The 13,171-nt window shown below is 40.1% G+C and overlaps 2 protein-coding genes across 5 annotated transcripts in view; both read right to left on the minus strand.

The window, feature by feature from the left end:
* Positions 1-13,171, minus strand: part of LOC128092111 (uncharacterized) — a 726,933-nt gene that overhangs the window by 610,728 nt on the left and 103,034 nt on the right. The window lies entirely within an intron of this gene.
* The window catches only part of PIBF1 (progesterone immunomodulatory binding factor 1), a 135,263-nt gene that overhangs the window by 42,828 nt on the left and 79,264 nt on the right, over positions 1-13,171 (minus strand). For 3 of the 4 annotated variants that reach the window (XM_052705584.1, XM_052705585.1, XM_052705587.1), the window contains exons 10-11: positions 11,675-11,840; positions 3,448-3,598 (exon numbers count right to left, since the gene is read on the minus strand). In XM_052705584.1, the coding sequence (XP_052561544.1) occupies positions 3,448-3,598; positions 11,675-11,840 (317 nt within the window). The remainder of the gene's footprint in view (positions 1-3,447; positions 3,599-11,674; positions 11,841-13,171) is intronic. The other variant, XM_052705586.1, reaches the window with a different exon arrangement.

The following is a 13,171-nucleotide window of genomic DNA, read 5'->3' on the forward strand; positions in this document are numbered from 1 at the left end:
AATGTCCTTTCTGTACTGAGGTGCCCAAAACTGAACACAGTACTTGAGGTAAGGCCTCACCAGTGCCGAGTACAGGGGCAGGATGACTTCCCTAATCTACTCACCACACGATTCCTCATACAAGCCTCATACATGGCCACCTGGGCTCACTGATGACTTATATTCAGCTGACTGTCCATCAGTACACCAAGGTTCCTTTCCATCAGGCAGCTTTCCAGCCACTCCTTCCCAAACCTGTAGGGTTGCCTGGAGTTGTTGTGACCAAAATGCAGGACCCGACACTTGGCACTGTTGAAACAGTTAACCTTGGCCCAACGATCCAGTCTATCCAGGTCCCTCTGTAGTGCCTTTCTCCCCTCTGGCAGCTTAACACTCCCAACTTGGTGTCATCTGCAAACTTACTGAGGGTGCATTTCAATCCCCTAATTGAGATCATTATTAAAGATATTAAACAGAAGCAGCCCCAGTACTGAGCCTTGGGGGACACTGTTTGTGACTAGCCACCAACTAGATTTAACTCCATTGACCACAACTCTTTGGGCCCAGCCATCCCCAGTCAATACTTCACTCAGCAGAGTATACACCTATCCAAACCATGGGCAGCCAGTTTCTCCATGAGAATGCTGTGGGGGACAGTGTGAAAAGCTTTACTGAAGTCCAGGCAGACCACATCAACAGCCTTACTTTCATCCACTAAGCAGGTCACCTTGTCCTAAGATGAAATCAGGTCTGTCAAACAGGATCTACCATTTGTAAACCCATGCTGACTGGTCCTGATCCCCTGGTTGACCTTTAACTGCTCCCAAGATTATCCATTCCATAACCTTCCCAGGCGCTGAGCTGAGACTGATAGGACTATAGCTACCAGAATCATCTTTCCAGCCCTTTCTAAAGATAAGCATCACATTTGCCAGTCTCCATTTCCCCAACACATTTCCGGTTAGCCAAGACTGCCAAAGAATGATGGAGTGTGGCTTGGCAACCACATCGGCCAACACCCTCAGCACTTTCTTCACAGTGATAACAATCCTCCTCCCTGGGTACTCATGTGAATAGGTGGCTTATGGTTTCTCGTTGTCTGAATGGCCTGCGTGATTCACATATCTGACTCTTCTCCATCTCTAAGGCTTTTTCTAGACAGGGAGCATGGATGCAGAGCAGTTGTCCTGACAACGCCCACTTCACATCAGCCACTCTCGTGAGAGCTGCCAGGCTGCTCTGTTACCTCAGGGTTCCCTGATCAAAGAACTGACTGAAACCCTCCTGTACCTCATGGTCAATTACTGCAGTTCTGGCTGGAACAGCTTTGAAGCAGCAAATCTTGGCAATCAAGCAATATTGTGCTATATCTCCCTTTTTACCTCCTCAAACTGAACCAGAATACAAACTGTTGTTAAATATACAAATTGTTGTTAAACAAGTGCATTTGTAAACTTTGACTTCTTTAGGTGATCATACAATGACTTGTGTTGGAAGGGACTGTAAAAATCTAGTTTCAACTCCTGCAACCATGGACAGAGCTAACACCCGTTAGATCAGGCTACCCAAGGCCTTGGACACCTCCAGGGGTATGGCATCAACAGTGTCTCTGTTCCAGCGCCTCATCTCTCAGAGTGAAAAGTAACCTCCTAATATCTAACACAAATTACCCTCTTTTAGTTTAAAACAGTTCTGCCTTGTCCTATCACTATCAGGCTATGTAAAAAGTCACTCTCCATGTTTTTTTTTTTTTTATATGCACTCTTTAAGCACCAACATTCTGTAGCTTACAAATATAATTAAAACATTATTTAGGAAGAAGTTAAGAACTATTCAGTTTTGTAAAAAAAACTTTACTACCATAAGGTGAATGAGAAAATGCAAATCACTGTGAGCAGAAAACGTTATTCTTAAGTTCATTTTCACCTCGCAAAAAAATATCTACAGTGTATTAAATGAGCAAAAGTACACACATCTGCACACGCTAGCTATTGAAGGCTGCTAGATGCCACTAAATCCCATTAATGCATACTTAGCTGTAGACTAATGTTTCCATTTAAAGCTTATGTAACTATCTCCTACCTGTAAAACATCATTTATAATTATTCTTTTTAGAAGAGAAAATGAAAACAGAAGGGCAAGAAGATCCATAAATTAGTTTGAGAAATTAAAATGGCCTATTATCATCATACACTGGCTAGAAGACTTCAGGATTAGAGTCCTAACTTTGAATTAGAAAACAGATGCTTTGTTGATTCACCTAAGGTAAAGGAGATGTCTCTGTTTCTGACCCCAGAGATACCACAATTTCTACTCTTTGAGAACAGATATTGTTATTTTGGCCAAACAGAGAGGAAAGTTTTCCAAAGTAATCAGATCAGAAGCAAATCACTGGTTTAGTACTTACAGCGGGATGAATTGCCATTAGTAATTAGAACAGATTGATTTGCCACTAGCAATGACTTCACAGAATCACATAAAATTAGAGAATCATAGGGACTGAAAGGGATGTCTGAAAATCATCTAATCCAGTTCCTCTACTAAAGCAGGCTCCCTAGAGTACGCTGCACAAGAAAGTGTCCAGGAAGAAATCTCCAGAGTATCTCCAGTAGAAAGAGGCTTCACAACCTCTCTGGGCAGCCTGTTTCAATGCTACGGCACCCTCAAAGTAGACAAGTTCTTTCTCATGCTCATATGGAACGTCCTGTGATCCAGTTTGTTCCCATTGCCCCTTGTTCTGTCACTGAGCACACTGAAAAGAAGTCGGCCTCATCCACTTGACACCTGCCCTGTAGATATTTATAAGCATTGATAAGATCCCCTCCCAGTCTTCTCTTCTACAGGCTTAACAGTCTCAGGTCTCCGAGCCCTTCCTCCCAGCGGAGATGCTTTAGGACCCTCATGATCTTTGTGGTCTTCAGCTGGACTCTCCATAGAGGTTCCCTGTCATACTTGAACCGGGGAGAAAGAACTGGACATGGTACTCCAGATGTGGCCTCACCAGAAACAGAGTAAAATTATTATTAATTCAACACAAGAAATAACTTTTATTTCCCGTAATTAATTAAAAAAAAATCACATTTATCACTCTGCTATATTATTAAACCTATAGTTGTCTGTCAACAAAGCTTCCTGGTACTCAAAACATTTGATAGAAGAATTCTAAAAACAAAACAAAACAGAAACCCAACAAACTCATAATCTTAATGAATAATTAGAACAGGCAAAAGAGAAATGAGGGGAAAAAATGAGATGATTTTTAACATCAGTACGTCTAATATGTTTATTTGATAGATATTTAAAAATATATGTATATAAACTTGTCATTAGTATTTTCTATCAAAATAACTATAGCTTCTTAACTTTTAGGCATGAGGAAGGAGAATAGCAGACACTAAGTGCTGTAAGATGTAAGATACTGCCAGAATTCTAGAAACATCTACAGATGTAATTTGTATCAGAACTTACTTTCTGCTGTCTGCATTATTATCTCATCAAGATCTTTTTCAAGTTTTTCATAAGTATCTAGTCTTGCCTGAAACTCAGAATTCTGTGTTTGAAGTTCAATAATGCGTGTTTCACTAGAAGACTGAAGACTGTAAAATTCCTTGGTGAGCACCTGTGAGAATGAATAATGAAAATATCACTGAAAACAGCATGACAGCTGTTTATGAAAAAGGTGAAAACCCACATGTAAATTAATCAGCAACAGAATACCAAACAACAATAATGTATCACATTTGATGCAACTTTTGCACAGGTACAGTAAAATAGTTGAAAAAAAAAATTAGTTCTTTTCAGCTATGTTATCTTGCACAGACTACACACTCATGTCTTACAACACTTTATAGAATCATATGACTATTTGAACTTGAAGGGACTCTTAAAGATCATGAAGTCCAATTTCCCTGAAATGAACAGGGGCACCTACAGCACCATCAGTTTGCTCAGAGCTCTGGGCAACGTGTTTCAGTGCTTCAGTCTTACCATAAAAGACTTCTTTCTCATTTCCAATCTAAATCTCCTCTGTTGTATTTTGAAACAATTCCCTCTTGTCCCATCACAACTGACCCTGCTAAAGACTCTGTCCCCTTTCTTACTGCCTCCCCTGTAGATACTGAAAGGCTGTTATCAGGTCTCCCCAGAATTTCTTAATGCCTTTGTCTCAACTTGGAAAAATGGCAGTAATTTTAAAGGGCAGTTACAACAACCAAAGCAATAGTTACAAAAATTAATAGAGAAGTAAAAAAAAAATAAAAAAAAATGACTGTTTCTTTTTTGTTGATTCAATTACATTCATATACCAGTAACCAATTTACTAGATTGGTTCCTTTATGGAATAGTAAATGCACAAATAACAAGATTTGTTATTTAAGTTATATCAGATTCTTATTATTCACTCATCATTGAAAAGTAATACATCATGAGCATTTTCAGTTAACATAAATACTTAATCTACCAACATTTTACAAAAAAGGGACATATTCAAAGTTAAAAGTTAGGAAGTTCTGTACAAACTAAAGCTTAACAAGAAAGCTAAGTGATATGGTGCTTGAAAATAGAAAAATACAACATTGACAAATAGCGTAAAACCAGCTGGAATGAAAATCTTCGTTTAGTGAAGTAGCAATCTATGTACTGTGTACACAGCAGTAATGCTGTATGCAGTCAGAAATACAAAGCTATCCACAGTATTTAGGGAAATAAGCAACACAAATATAAAAACATGGAAAGCATCAATCTGTTGTCACAGAAGGCTACATTTATAGGTCAAATTTTGGCAATATATAAAACAGTTTCATAGTTTAGGATGTTTAAGAGAAACTATGCTGAAATCCAATTAAAAACAGATTTTTTTCATGAAGCAGCTACAGCTCTATAGCTGAGTCCTAAGTTACTGGCGACTACATTAGTCAAAATTGATATGCTGTACAATATTAATATTAATACACTGATTGTGTATTTTAGAAAAGAAATATAAGAAATCAGTCAAACAAATGCAAAAAAAAAATAAAAAAGGATTTCAAGTGTTTAAATTCTGCAGTAATTCTCTGTAACGAGAAAGCATTGGTTTCAAGGCATATCTCTATCAGGAAAAGGAAGTGCCAGGAGAACTAATACAGCTGAACACCACATATTCAAGAGTTTATTCAAATCAAATAAATATCCAAAGAAAATGGAAGCACAACTCAAATGCAACTTCCTTAGTCAAAGTTTAGACATGTCTGTGCAATTAAAATTTATTTAGTAACCTCAAAGTCTAGCACAGCTGGCACTCCCAGTGCTCATGACCACAACTAACCTCATCAGCCAGGATCTGAATGTTCCAATACAGACAGAACAACAAGAAATTACATTTCATCTAAAGCTTTGTTTCCACTCTGTAAGTGTTTCCACTCTATAGCTCCTTTTCATAAACATCCCAGTAATGCAGAATCTCCAACAACAGCATATTTCCCCCCAAAAACAAAGACTGAACTAGCTGAAACTTAGAAAAAAAGAGTTCTTATTCTGTTCTACTAAGTTTGTGTAGCCTACTGTCTGTTTTACACACAGTCAATTTCATTTAAATCTCACAAATTGGATGCAGTGGTATGTTTTCAGGACTAACTTTGCACAGAGGAAGAAATTTTGTTTTGATGTAAGTTTCCTCTGCTGCAGACTGGACATCTTTCCAATACTACAGTGAGTCAAACAGGATATATTACATTTTTTGAAAGTATGCATTTGAAAGAGAATAAATTCTAAGCTTGTTTAGATGGAAAAGTCCAACTCACTGAACTTCATGTAAACAGATGTAGTGAGCGTAAGTATCAAAATGCTGCAGTCTCTTGATTGTGTAAATTTTATCCATAGTGCATATAGCGTATTTGCACACTAGTGAAATTTTATATACATGTCTTAGATTCATGTGGGCTAGAATTGTTTTTTTTAGAGTGTCTGGTACAACACTATCTTTTGGTTCCAGGAGAAAAGCAATGTTGATAACAAATTGATCACAGAATCATCAAGGTTGGAAAAGACCTCATCCAGTCCAACCGTCCACTTATCACTAATAGTTCTCACTAAAACATGTCCCTCAACACAACATCTCAACATTCCTTGAACACCTCCAGGATTGGTGAGTCCACCATCTCCCTGGGCAGCCCATTCTAGTACCTGACCACTCTTTCAGAAAACCAGTATTTCCTAATGTGCAGCCTAAATCTTCCCAGTACAGCTTGCAGCTGTTTCCTCCAGTCCTATTACTAGTTACACAAGAGAAGAGATTGACCCCCAGCTCACTATAACCTCCCGTCACGTAGTTACAGAAAGCAATAAGGTCTGTTTTTGATGCCATTGGCCTTGGCCACACTGAAGGCTCATGTTCAGCCAAGCATCAATCAATATCCTTCAGGTCCATTTCCTCTGCACAGTCTTCCAGCCACTCTGCCACAAGCTTGTAACATTGCTTGGAGATGTTGTGGCCGAAGAGCAGGACCTGTGCACTTGGACTTGTTGAACCTCACCCCATTCACCTCAGCCCAGCGATCCAGCCTATCCAGATCCCTCTGTAGGACCCTGCTGCTACCAAGCAGATCGACACTTCCTGCCAGCTTGATGTAATCTGAAAACTTACTGAAGGCACACTCAATGTCCTCACCCAGTTGATCAATAAACATACTGAAGATACTGGGGACAGGCACCAGTACCGATCCCTGGGGAACACAACTCGTGACTGGTCGCCAGCTGGATTTAACTCCATTCACCACCACTCACTAGGCCCAGTCCTCCAGCCAGCTCCTCACCCAGCACACAGCTTACCCCTCCAAGCCATGGGCTGCAGCTTCTGCAGGAGAATACTGAGGCAGAGACTGTGGGAGGCTTTGCTGAAGTTAAGGCAGATCACATCAACAGCCTTTCCCTCACCATCCAGGCAGGCCACTCCATCGTAGGAGATCAGGTTGGTCAAGCAGGCCCTGTCCTGCACAAATCCATGCTGGCTGGGCTTGATCCCCGGTTGCCTCACACATACTGTGTAATATCACTCAAGATGATCTGCTCCATAACCATTCCTGGCACCAAAGCCACGCTGACAGGTTGTAGGACCCCAGATCCTCCTTGCAGTCCTTTTTGTAGAAAAGTCAGATCGGCAAGTCTTCTGTCTTCTGGGACCTACCCAGCTGACCAGGAATGCTGACACATGATGGAAAGCAGCTTGGCTATCATCGCCACCAGTTCCCTCAGCACTTTTGGATGGATCTCATCTAGCCCCATGGACTTGTGGCAGTCCACATGGAATAGCAGGCCTCTGACTGTTTCCTCCTGAATCACGGGGGATTTATTCCTCTCCCCATCCAAAACTTCCAGGTCAGTGAGTAGAGTACCCTGATGATAACTGGCTTGACTTTTAAGGACAGATATAAATAAGGCATTGAGAATCCTTTTCCCTATCCTCAGTGACCACATTTCCAGATGCATCCAGTAAAGAAAGGAGATTCTCCTTGGTCCTCCTCTTACCGTTAATAAATTCATAGAAGATTTTCTTGTTCCCTTTTACCCCAGCCAAGTTGAGTTCAAGCTGGGCTTTTGCCTAATTTTCTCCCTGCTCATCCTACCAACTTCTTTGTACCCTCTCCAAGTTGCATAGTGCAGAGCCAAGGCCATTTTTAGCAAAGGCCTCAGGGAGCTAGGATGGAACAGAATTAGGACAGCTGACTAAAAATGACCAAAGGGATATGCCATTCCTTATGATATCATGTAGAAGCAGTTCTGAAAGAGGTGGGAGTTAATATCTCTCTCTTCCACTGCTCAGGTGACTAGCATGGGACTGATCAGGTACGGTTAGCAATTGCTTGTGCATCTCTTGTCATATATGCTCACATAAATATATAAATGGTAATAACTATTGCCTTTCTCCTTTTCTCTATCCTTAGTAAACAGTTTTATCTCAACCCCTGAATTCCACTTGTACTTCCAGATTCTTTCCACCATCCCACTGGGAAGGGCGGAAATGAGCAATGGACTGTGTGGTGCTTAACCACCTGCCAGGTTAAACCACAACACTATGTTATTGAAGTTAGGCTCTTGAATTTGTGATGTATTTTCAAGTGCTGACACAATACATTGGTGTTTCTGAGATATGTTTTCTTTTTTTCCCTTAATATCATTTATTTTACCTAATATATTCTATTCTTTTAGGTATTGGAGGGCCACTATAACGTTCCCCGGAGCCTTCTCTTCTCCAGACTGAACAGCCTCAGCTCTCTCAGCTTCTTTCATAGTAGAGGTGCTTCAGCCCTCTGAACATCATTGTTGAAAGTGTCACCACCCTCTGTGTGAAAAACTTTCTCCTAATATCTAACCTAAACCTCCAATGTCTCAGTTTAAAGCCATTCCCTCTTGTCCTGTCACTATCCACCCATGTAAACAGTCATTCCCTCTCCTGTTTATATGCTCCCTTTAAGTACTGGAAGGCCACAAATGAGGTCCCCTCAGAGCCTTCTCCTCTCGAAGCTAAACAAGTCCAGTTCCCTCAATCTTTCCTCAAAGGAGAGGTGTGCCAGCTCTCTGATAATCTTAGTGGCCCTCCTCTGGACCCACTCCAAGAGCTCCACATCCTGCACTGGGGAACCCTGGCCTGGATGCAGTACTCCAGATGGGGCCTCACAAGAGCTGGCTGGGGGGGGGGGGGGGACAGGGACACAACAGACACAATCACTCCCTGGCCACCCCTTTTTTAAGGCAGCCCAGGATTGTGAGAATCCTTCTTTGTTTTTTGGCTCAAAGCTTGCTTCCTGAGGTATTTCTTGTGATAAGATTGACTCATCAAGGAGATGAGCGATGGGTGTTGCCATGTGGCAATCAACATAGCTGTGTGGACAATTTTACATTTAAAAGCATTTCTTTGGAGCTGTGTGCCTTTGGAAGATAGTGCTCAGGACTGTTTACTGGCAGAAGATCTAGCCTGTGACCAAATAACTCCAGCTTGCTATGGGAGACTGGGGGTTGATGCCACTGTATCCTGTGAAGGCAAGATATAAGTTGGTGCCTCCCTGCTCCTTCTTACCTGCTGGCAAGGCCCAGAAGATGCGAACAAAGAAGTTTCCTGCTGAGATCCCAGAGTCAGAATCTGCCACTCCAAGTAGAGCTGACTCAACCACTTTGGACTTATTATAAATAAGTTTGTACTACCATTGAAAAGTTGCCATCATTGCCGTGGTCACCATCATCATCAACAGAACAACAATGTCTGACAGCCCACCACTACTGAAGATCAATGACTGAACTATGTACCACGCTGGATTCATGGTGGTAACTATCTCCCTCTTGCTTCCTATAAAGACTCCTTGCTTCCTTTTTCCTATCTTTTCTATCACCCTCCCTCCCTTCCCCATTACCCTAATTCATAGTAGTGTCCATCCTCCCCTTCTCCATCTCCATGATTAATAACTGTAATAAACTAGTCAGACCAACATTTGAACTGCTGTTTCTTAATCTCACACCAAGTATACAGATACTAAAAGAACCTCCACTCCCTCCTATAAATTGGAGCAAGACAAGGATGTAGTTGGCCAGCTGGACTGCAAGTGCACACTGCTGGCTCATGTCCAGCTTCTCTTCCACTAGGACCCCCAAGTCCTTCTCCACAGGACTGCTTTCAAGGGCTTCTTCCCCTAGTTTGTATAAATACATGGAGTTGCCCCAACCCAGGTGCAGCACTCTGCATTTGGCCTTGCTGAATCTCAGTAGGTTCACATGGGCCCACTTCTCCAGCCTGTCCAGGTCCCTCTGGATGGCTTCCCTTCCTTCCAGTTATTGACTGCACCACTCAGCTTGGTGTCATCCGCAAACCTGTGAGGGTACACTTGATGCAATTGTCTGTGTTATTAATGAAGATGTTGAAGAGCACCAATCTCAAGACAGAGCCCCGAGGGACACCTCCATCCTGACAAAGAACCATTGGCTGCGTCCAAGTCCTAATCCATCGAACAGTCCATCCTTCAAATCCACACCTCTCCAATTTAGAGTGAAGGATGTGGCAAGGGACCATGTCAAAGGCTTTGCAGAAGTCCAGGTAGATGACATCCATTGCCCTTCCACCATCCATGGTGCCATTACTCCATCATAGAAGGCCACCAGATCAGTCAGGCAAGATCTGCCCTTGGTGAAGCCAAGCTGGCTGTCTCAAATCACCTTTTCACCTCATATGTGCCTTAACATGGTAACCAGGAGGATCTACTTCATGATCTTCCCAGGTACAGAGGTGAGGCTCACCAGCCTGTAGTTCCTTGGGTCTTCCTTTCTCCCTTTTTTAAAAATGGGAGTAATGTTTCCCTTTTTCCAGTCACCAGGGACTTCACCAGCCAGCCATGATTTTTCAAATATGGAGAGTGGCTCGGCAACCACATCAGCCATCTCTCTCAGAACCCTGGGATGGATATCACCTGGCCGCATGGACTTATATACATTCAGTTTCATGATGAAGTCTTGATCTTGCTCCATTGTTACAGTGGGACAGAATCTGTTCCACTTCCTCTTGGTGTATGGATAACCTCTAATAAGATAACGGCTCTTGTCATAAGCTAAGAGTAGCCATAGCAGGATAGTGCTTAAGGCTGTCCACTTCCAACTGTTTTTCTGTGATCCTTTGTGAAGGTAAAATTTTTAGTCATGTAACAGTACCGAGTGTGTCCTGAACGAAGTAAAAGAAATAGCTCTTCTACAGAAAAAAAAAAAAAAATTCATTTTTTCCACTTAATTTTAGAAGGAATGAGTTAAATAAAAAAGGGTTTTAATTGCCACCTATTAATGAATGCAGAGCTGTTCAAGAGAGCTAGCAAGCTATTACCCTTGTGTGTAAGGGAACTCAAAACAGCTTATTTTTCATCTTACACAAATAGATTCTGAAGGATCTGCCAGAGATCAAATATCCATATCTAATTATGACAAACTGGATTCCTCTGGATACATCTCCTACAAAAGAGTCTGAACGAACTTCTTCTAGCAATACCTCTATAATAAAAGGACAGTAATAGAAGTTCTACTAAATCAGTTTGGTTTACTCTAGTGTTATTAAATAATGTAATAGACTTTTTAAAGTTCTCTATGCTTCCAAGAAACATCTATGCTTTTAAGAAGTCTATATACTTTCAAGAGAATTTCACCATATCACCATTTTTTTTTTTGCTCTAAAATTGTTCTACTTACTACTGGTATTGAAGTTCTAATATATACTTGAAAGAATAAAATAGAAAGACATTTTCCTATACATTATCTGTTTAGCTTCCTCAAATGGAATTAATAAGCAGTTTTATACAAGCCAGATTAAAAGACAAAGGATTTATCAGTAAGGATGCATAATAAGGACCTATCCTTACCAAGTGAAGTATCTAATGCTAACGTATGACATGCAGAGATAGTTTCTATGATGGATACTGTTAACCTAACACACACGTTTTAAACATCTCACCATAAGAAAATGTTTTGCTTTCTTCTTTCCTTAGTTTTCCCTGAAACAGTATAGCTTGGTAAGCTTTTTCAAAATGTTCTGCTTCAGCACTGTTCGGTGGAAATACTAACTCAACCATGTACGTCTTTTGGTGATGTCATCTTTTCCTTCTCCCCCTCTCCCCCCTCCCTCCCCCAAGTTTCTTCATTTTGAATTATAATTGAAAACAACTTTGTAATGCCTCATTAAGTATTAATAACATACCTCCAACTTTCTCTGATATTTCTCACATTCTATTTGGCACTGTGAAAGATTCTTAGCTGTTTCTTGTTGCATGAGTTGAATATGTTCACTTTCAAAGGACTTTAACTTACTTTGGTGAAGAAGTTCAGATACTTTGCTTTCTGTGCCAAGCTGCATTTGTCTATACCTAAAAACAAACAAACAAACAAACAAAACAAAAAAAAAAAAATTTTTTTTTGAATCTTCAAAACATCTGCTTGTTCTGTTTTGAAATTTATACCCGAAATGAAATTGAGAGTATTTTTAAGAGTTTGGTAAATACAAGTTAGTTATCTATTTATAGTTGCCTATCTAAGTACCATTGGATAGATGACTATAGAACACAGCAGGTAGAAAACTCAGTCCATGGCTTTGCTAAATTTGTGGATTGGTAATGCAAAAATCAAATGACAGTGACCTTAGTTTTTAAAAATATTACATCAACATGAATTTTCTTTTCAGTATAGATGTGTATACACTCCATGCCTCTAACAATGAAATCTTTAAAAGACACAGGAGAGATACCAAGGAGGCTATTGCCTCTTCTCCACCAACTGTAATACATGATCCAGAGAATTAGTGTTAGACACCAACGGAATCAAGGCTGCATTCCCTTAGGTTTATCTTGGATATGTGCTACACTAATTCTTCCCATAACCGAAGACATAAAGAAACCAGACCATGACAGTTTATTATTTCCACAGTCAACCTCAGGTTGAAGATTATCTACAAGGAATTAAGCTATCAAATAGTATTCCACTTAGAAGCAGGTATCTGTTGTTCCACTCCTAATGCTTAATAGGCAATCTCAAAAAGGTTTCTAATGGAATACTAAATTACTGGACTGTAAAAATGAAGCTGATGTGAATAACAGTAGAAAACCTTAAGAAGCTGGGTGTTAAATCATATGAAATTTAAAGGAGATACGTAGAAAGTAACGAATAAAAATTTTCTTAACCATATACATAAAATTACCAACTCCTACTTAACTTTTAATTTGGAAATGAGATCTTGGGTTATACTGGACAAATCTATTATATCTTTAATTCAGTTTTAAACAGTGGTAAAAAATAACATTTGGGGAATGGCTGTGAAAAGAATAGAGAACATACAGAAATGATCATGTCACTTTACAATTCCACACTGCTACCTGCATAATGAATACTGAACACATTGCTAGTAACTAACCTCACAAAGAATATACTAGAACATGTAAACATGTTCTTTACATGTAAACTACATGTAAATGTAGTTTGAGAAGGGCATTAAAGATATTTGACAATTGGCAACATTGTGCTATAATATAGTTATAGAAATAGGTTAATTAAGCAAACCAGAATGCTAAAGAGATGGTATAAGAAAATGGGAGTTATAAGAGGCCTGAAACAGCCTAAGTGGCATCGAGAATGGGATTGAGAATCCCATTTTTTTTTACCATATTTTCCGATAGATGAATGAGGAGGTGTGTAATAAAACTAG

The sequence above is a fragment of the Tympanuchus pallidicinctus genome, unplaced genomic scaffold, assembly GCF_026119805.1.
Source record: "Tympanuchus pallidicinctus isolate F22 unplaced genomic scaffold, pur_lepc_1.0 scaffold6, whole genome shotgun sequence".
Taxonomy (NCBI): domain Eukaryota; kingdom Metazoa; phylum Chordata; class Aves; order Galliformes; family Phasianidae; genus Tympanuchus; species Tympanuchus pallidicinctus.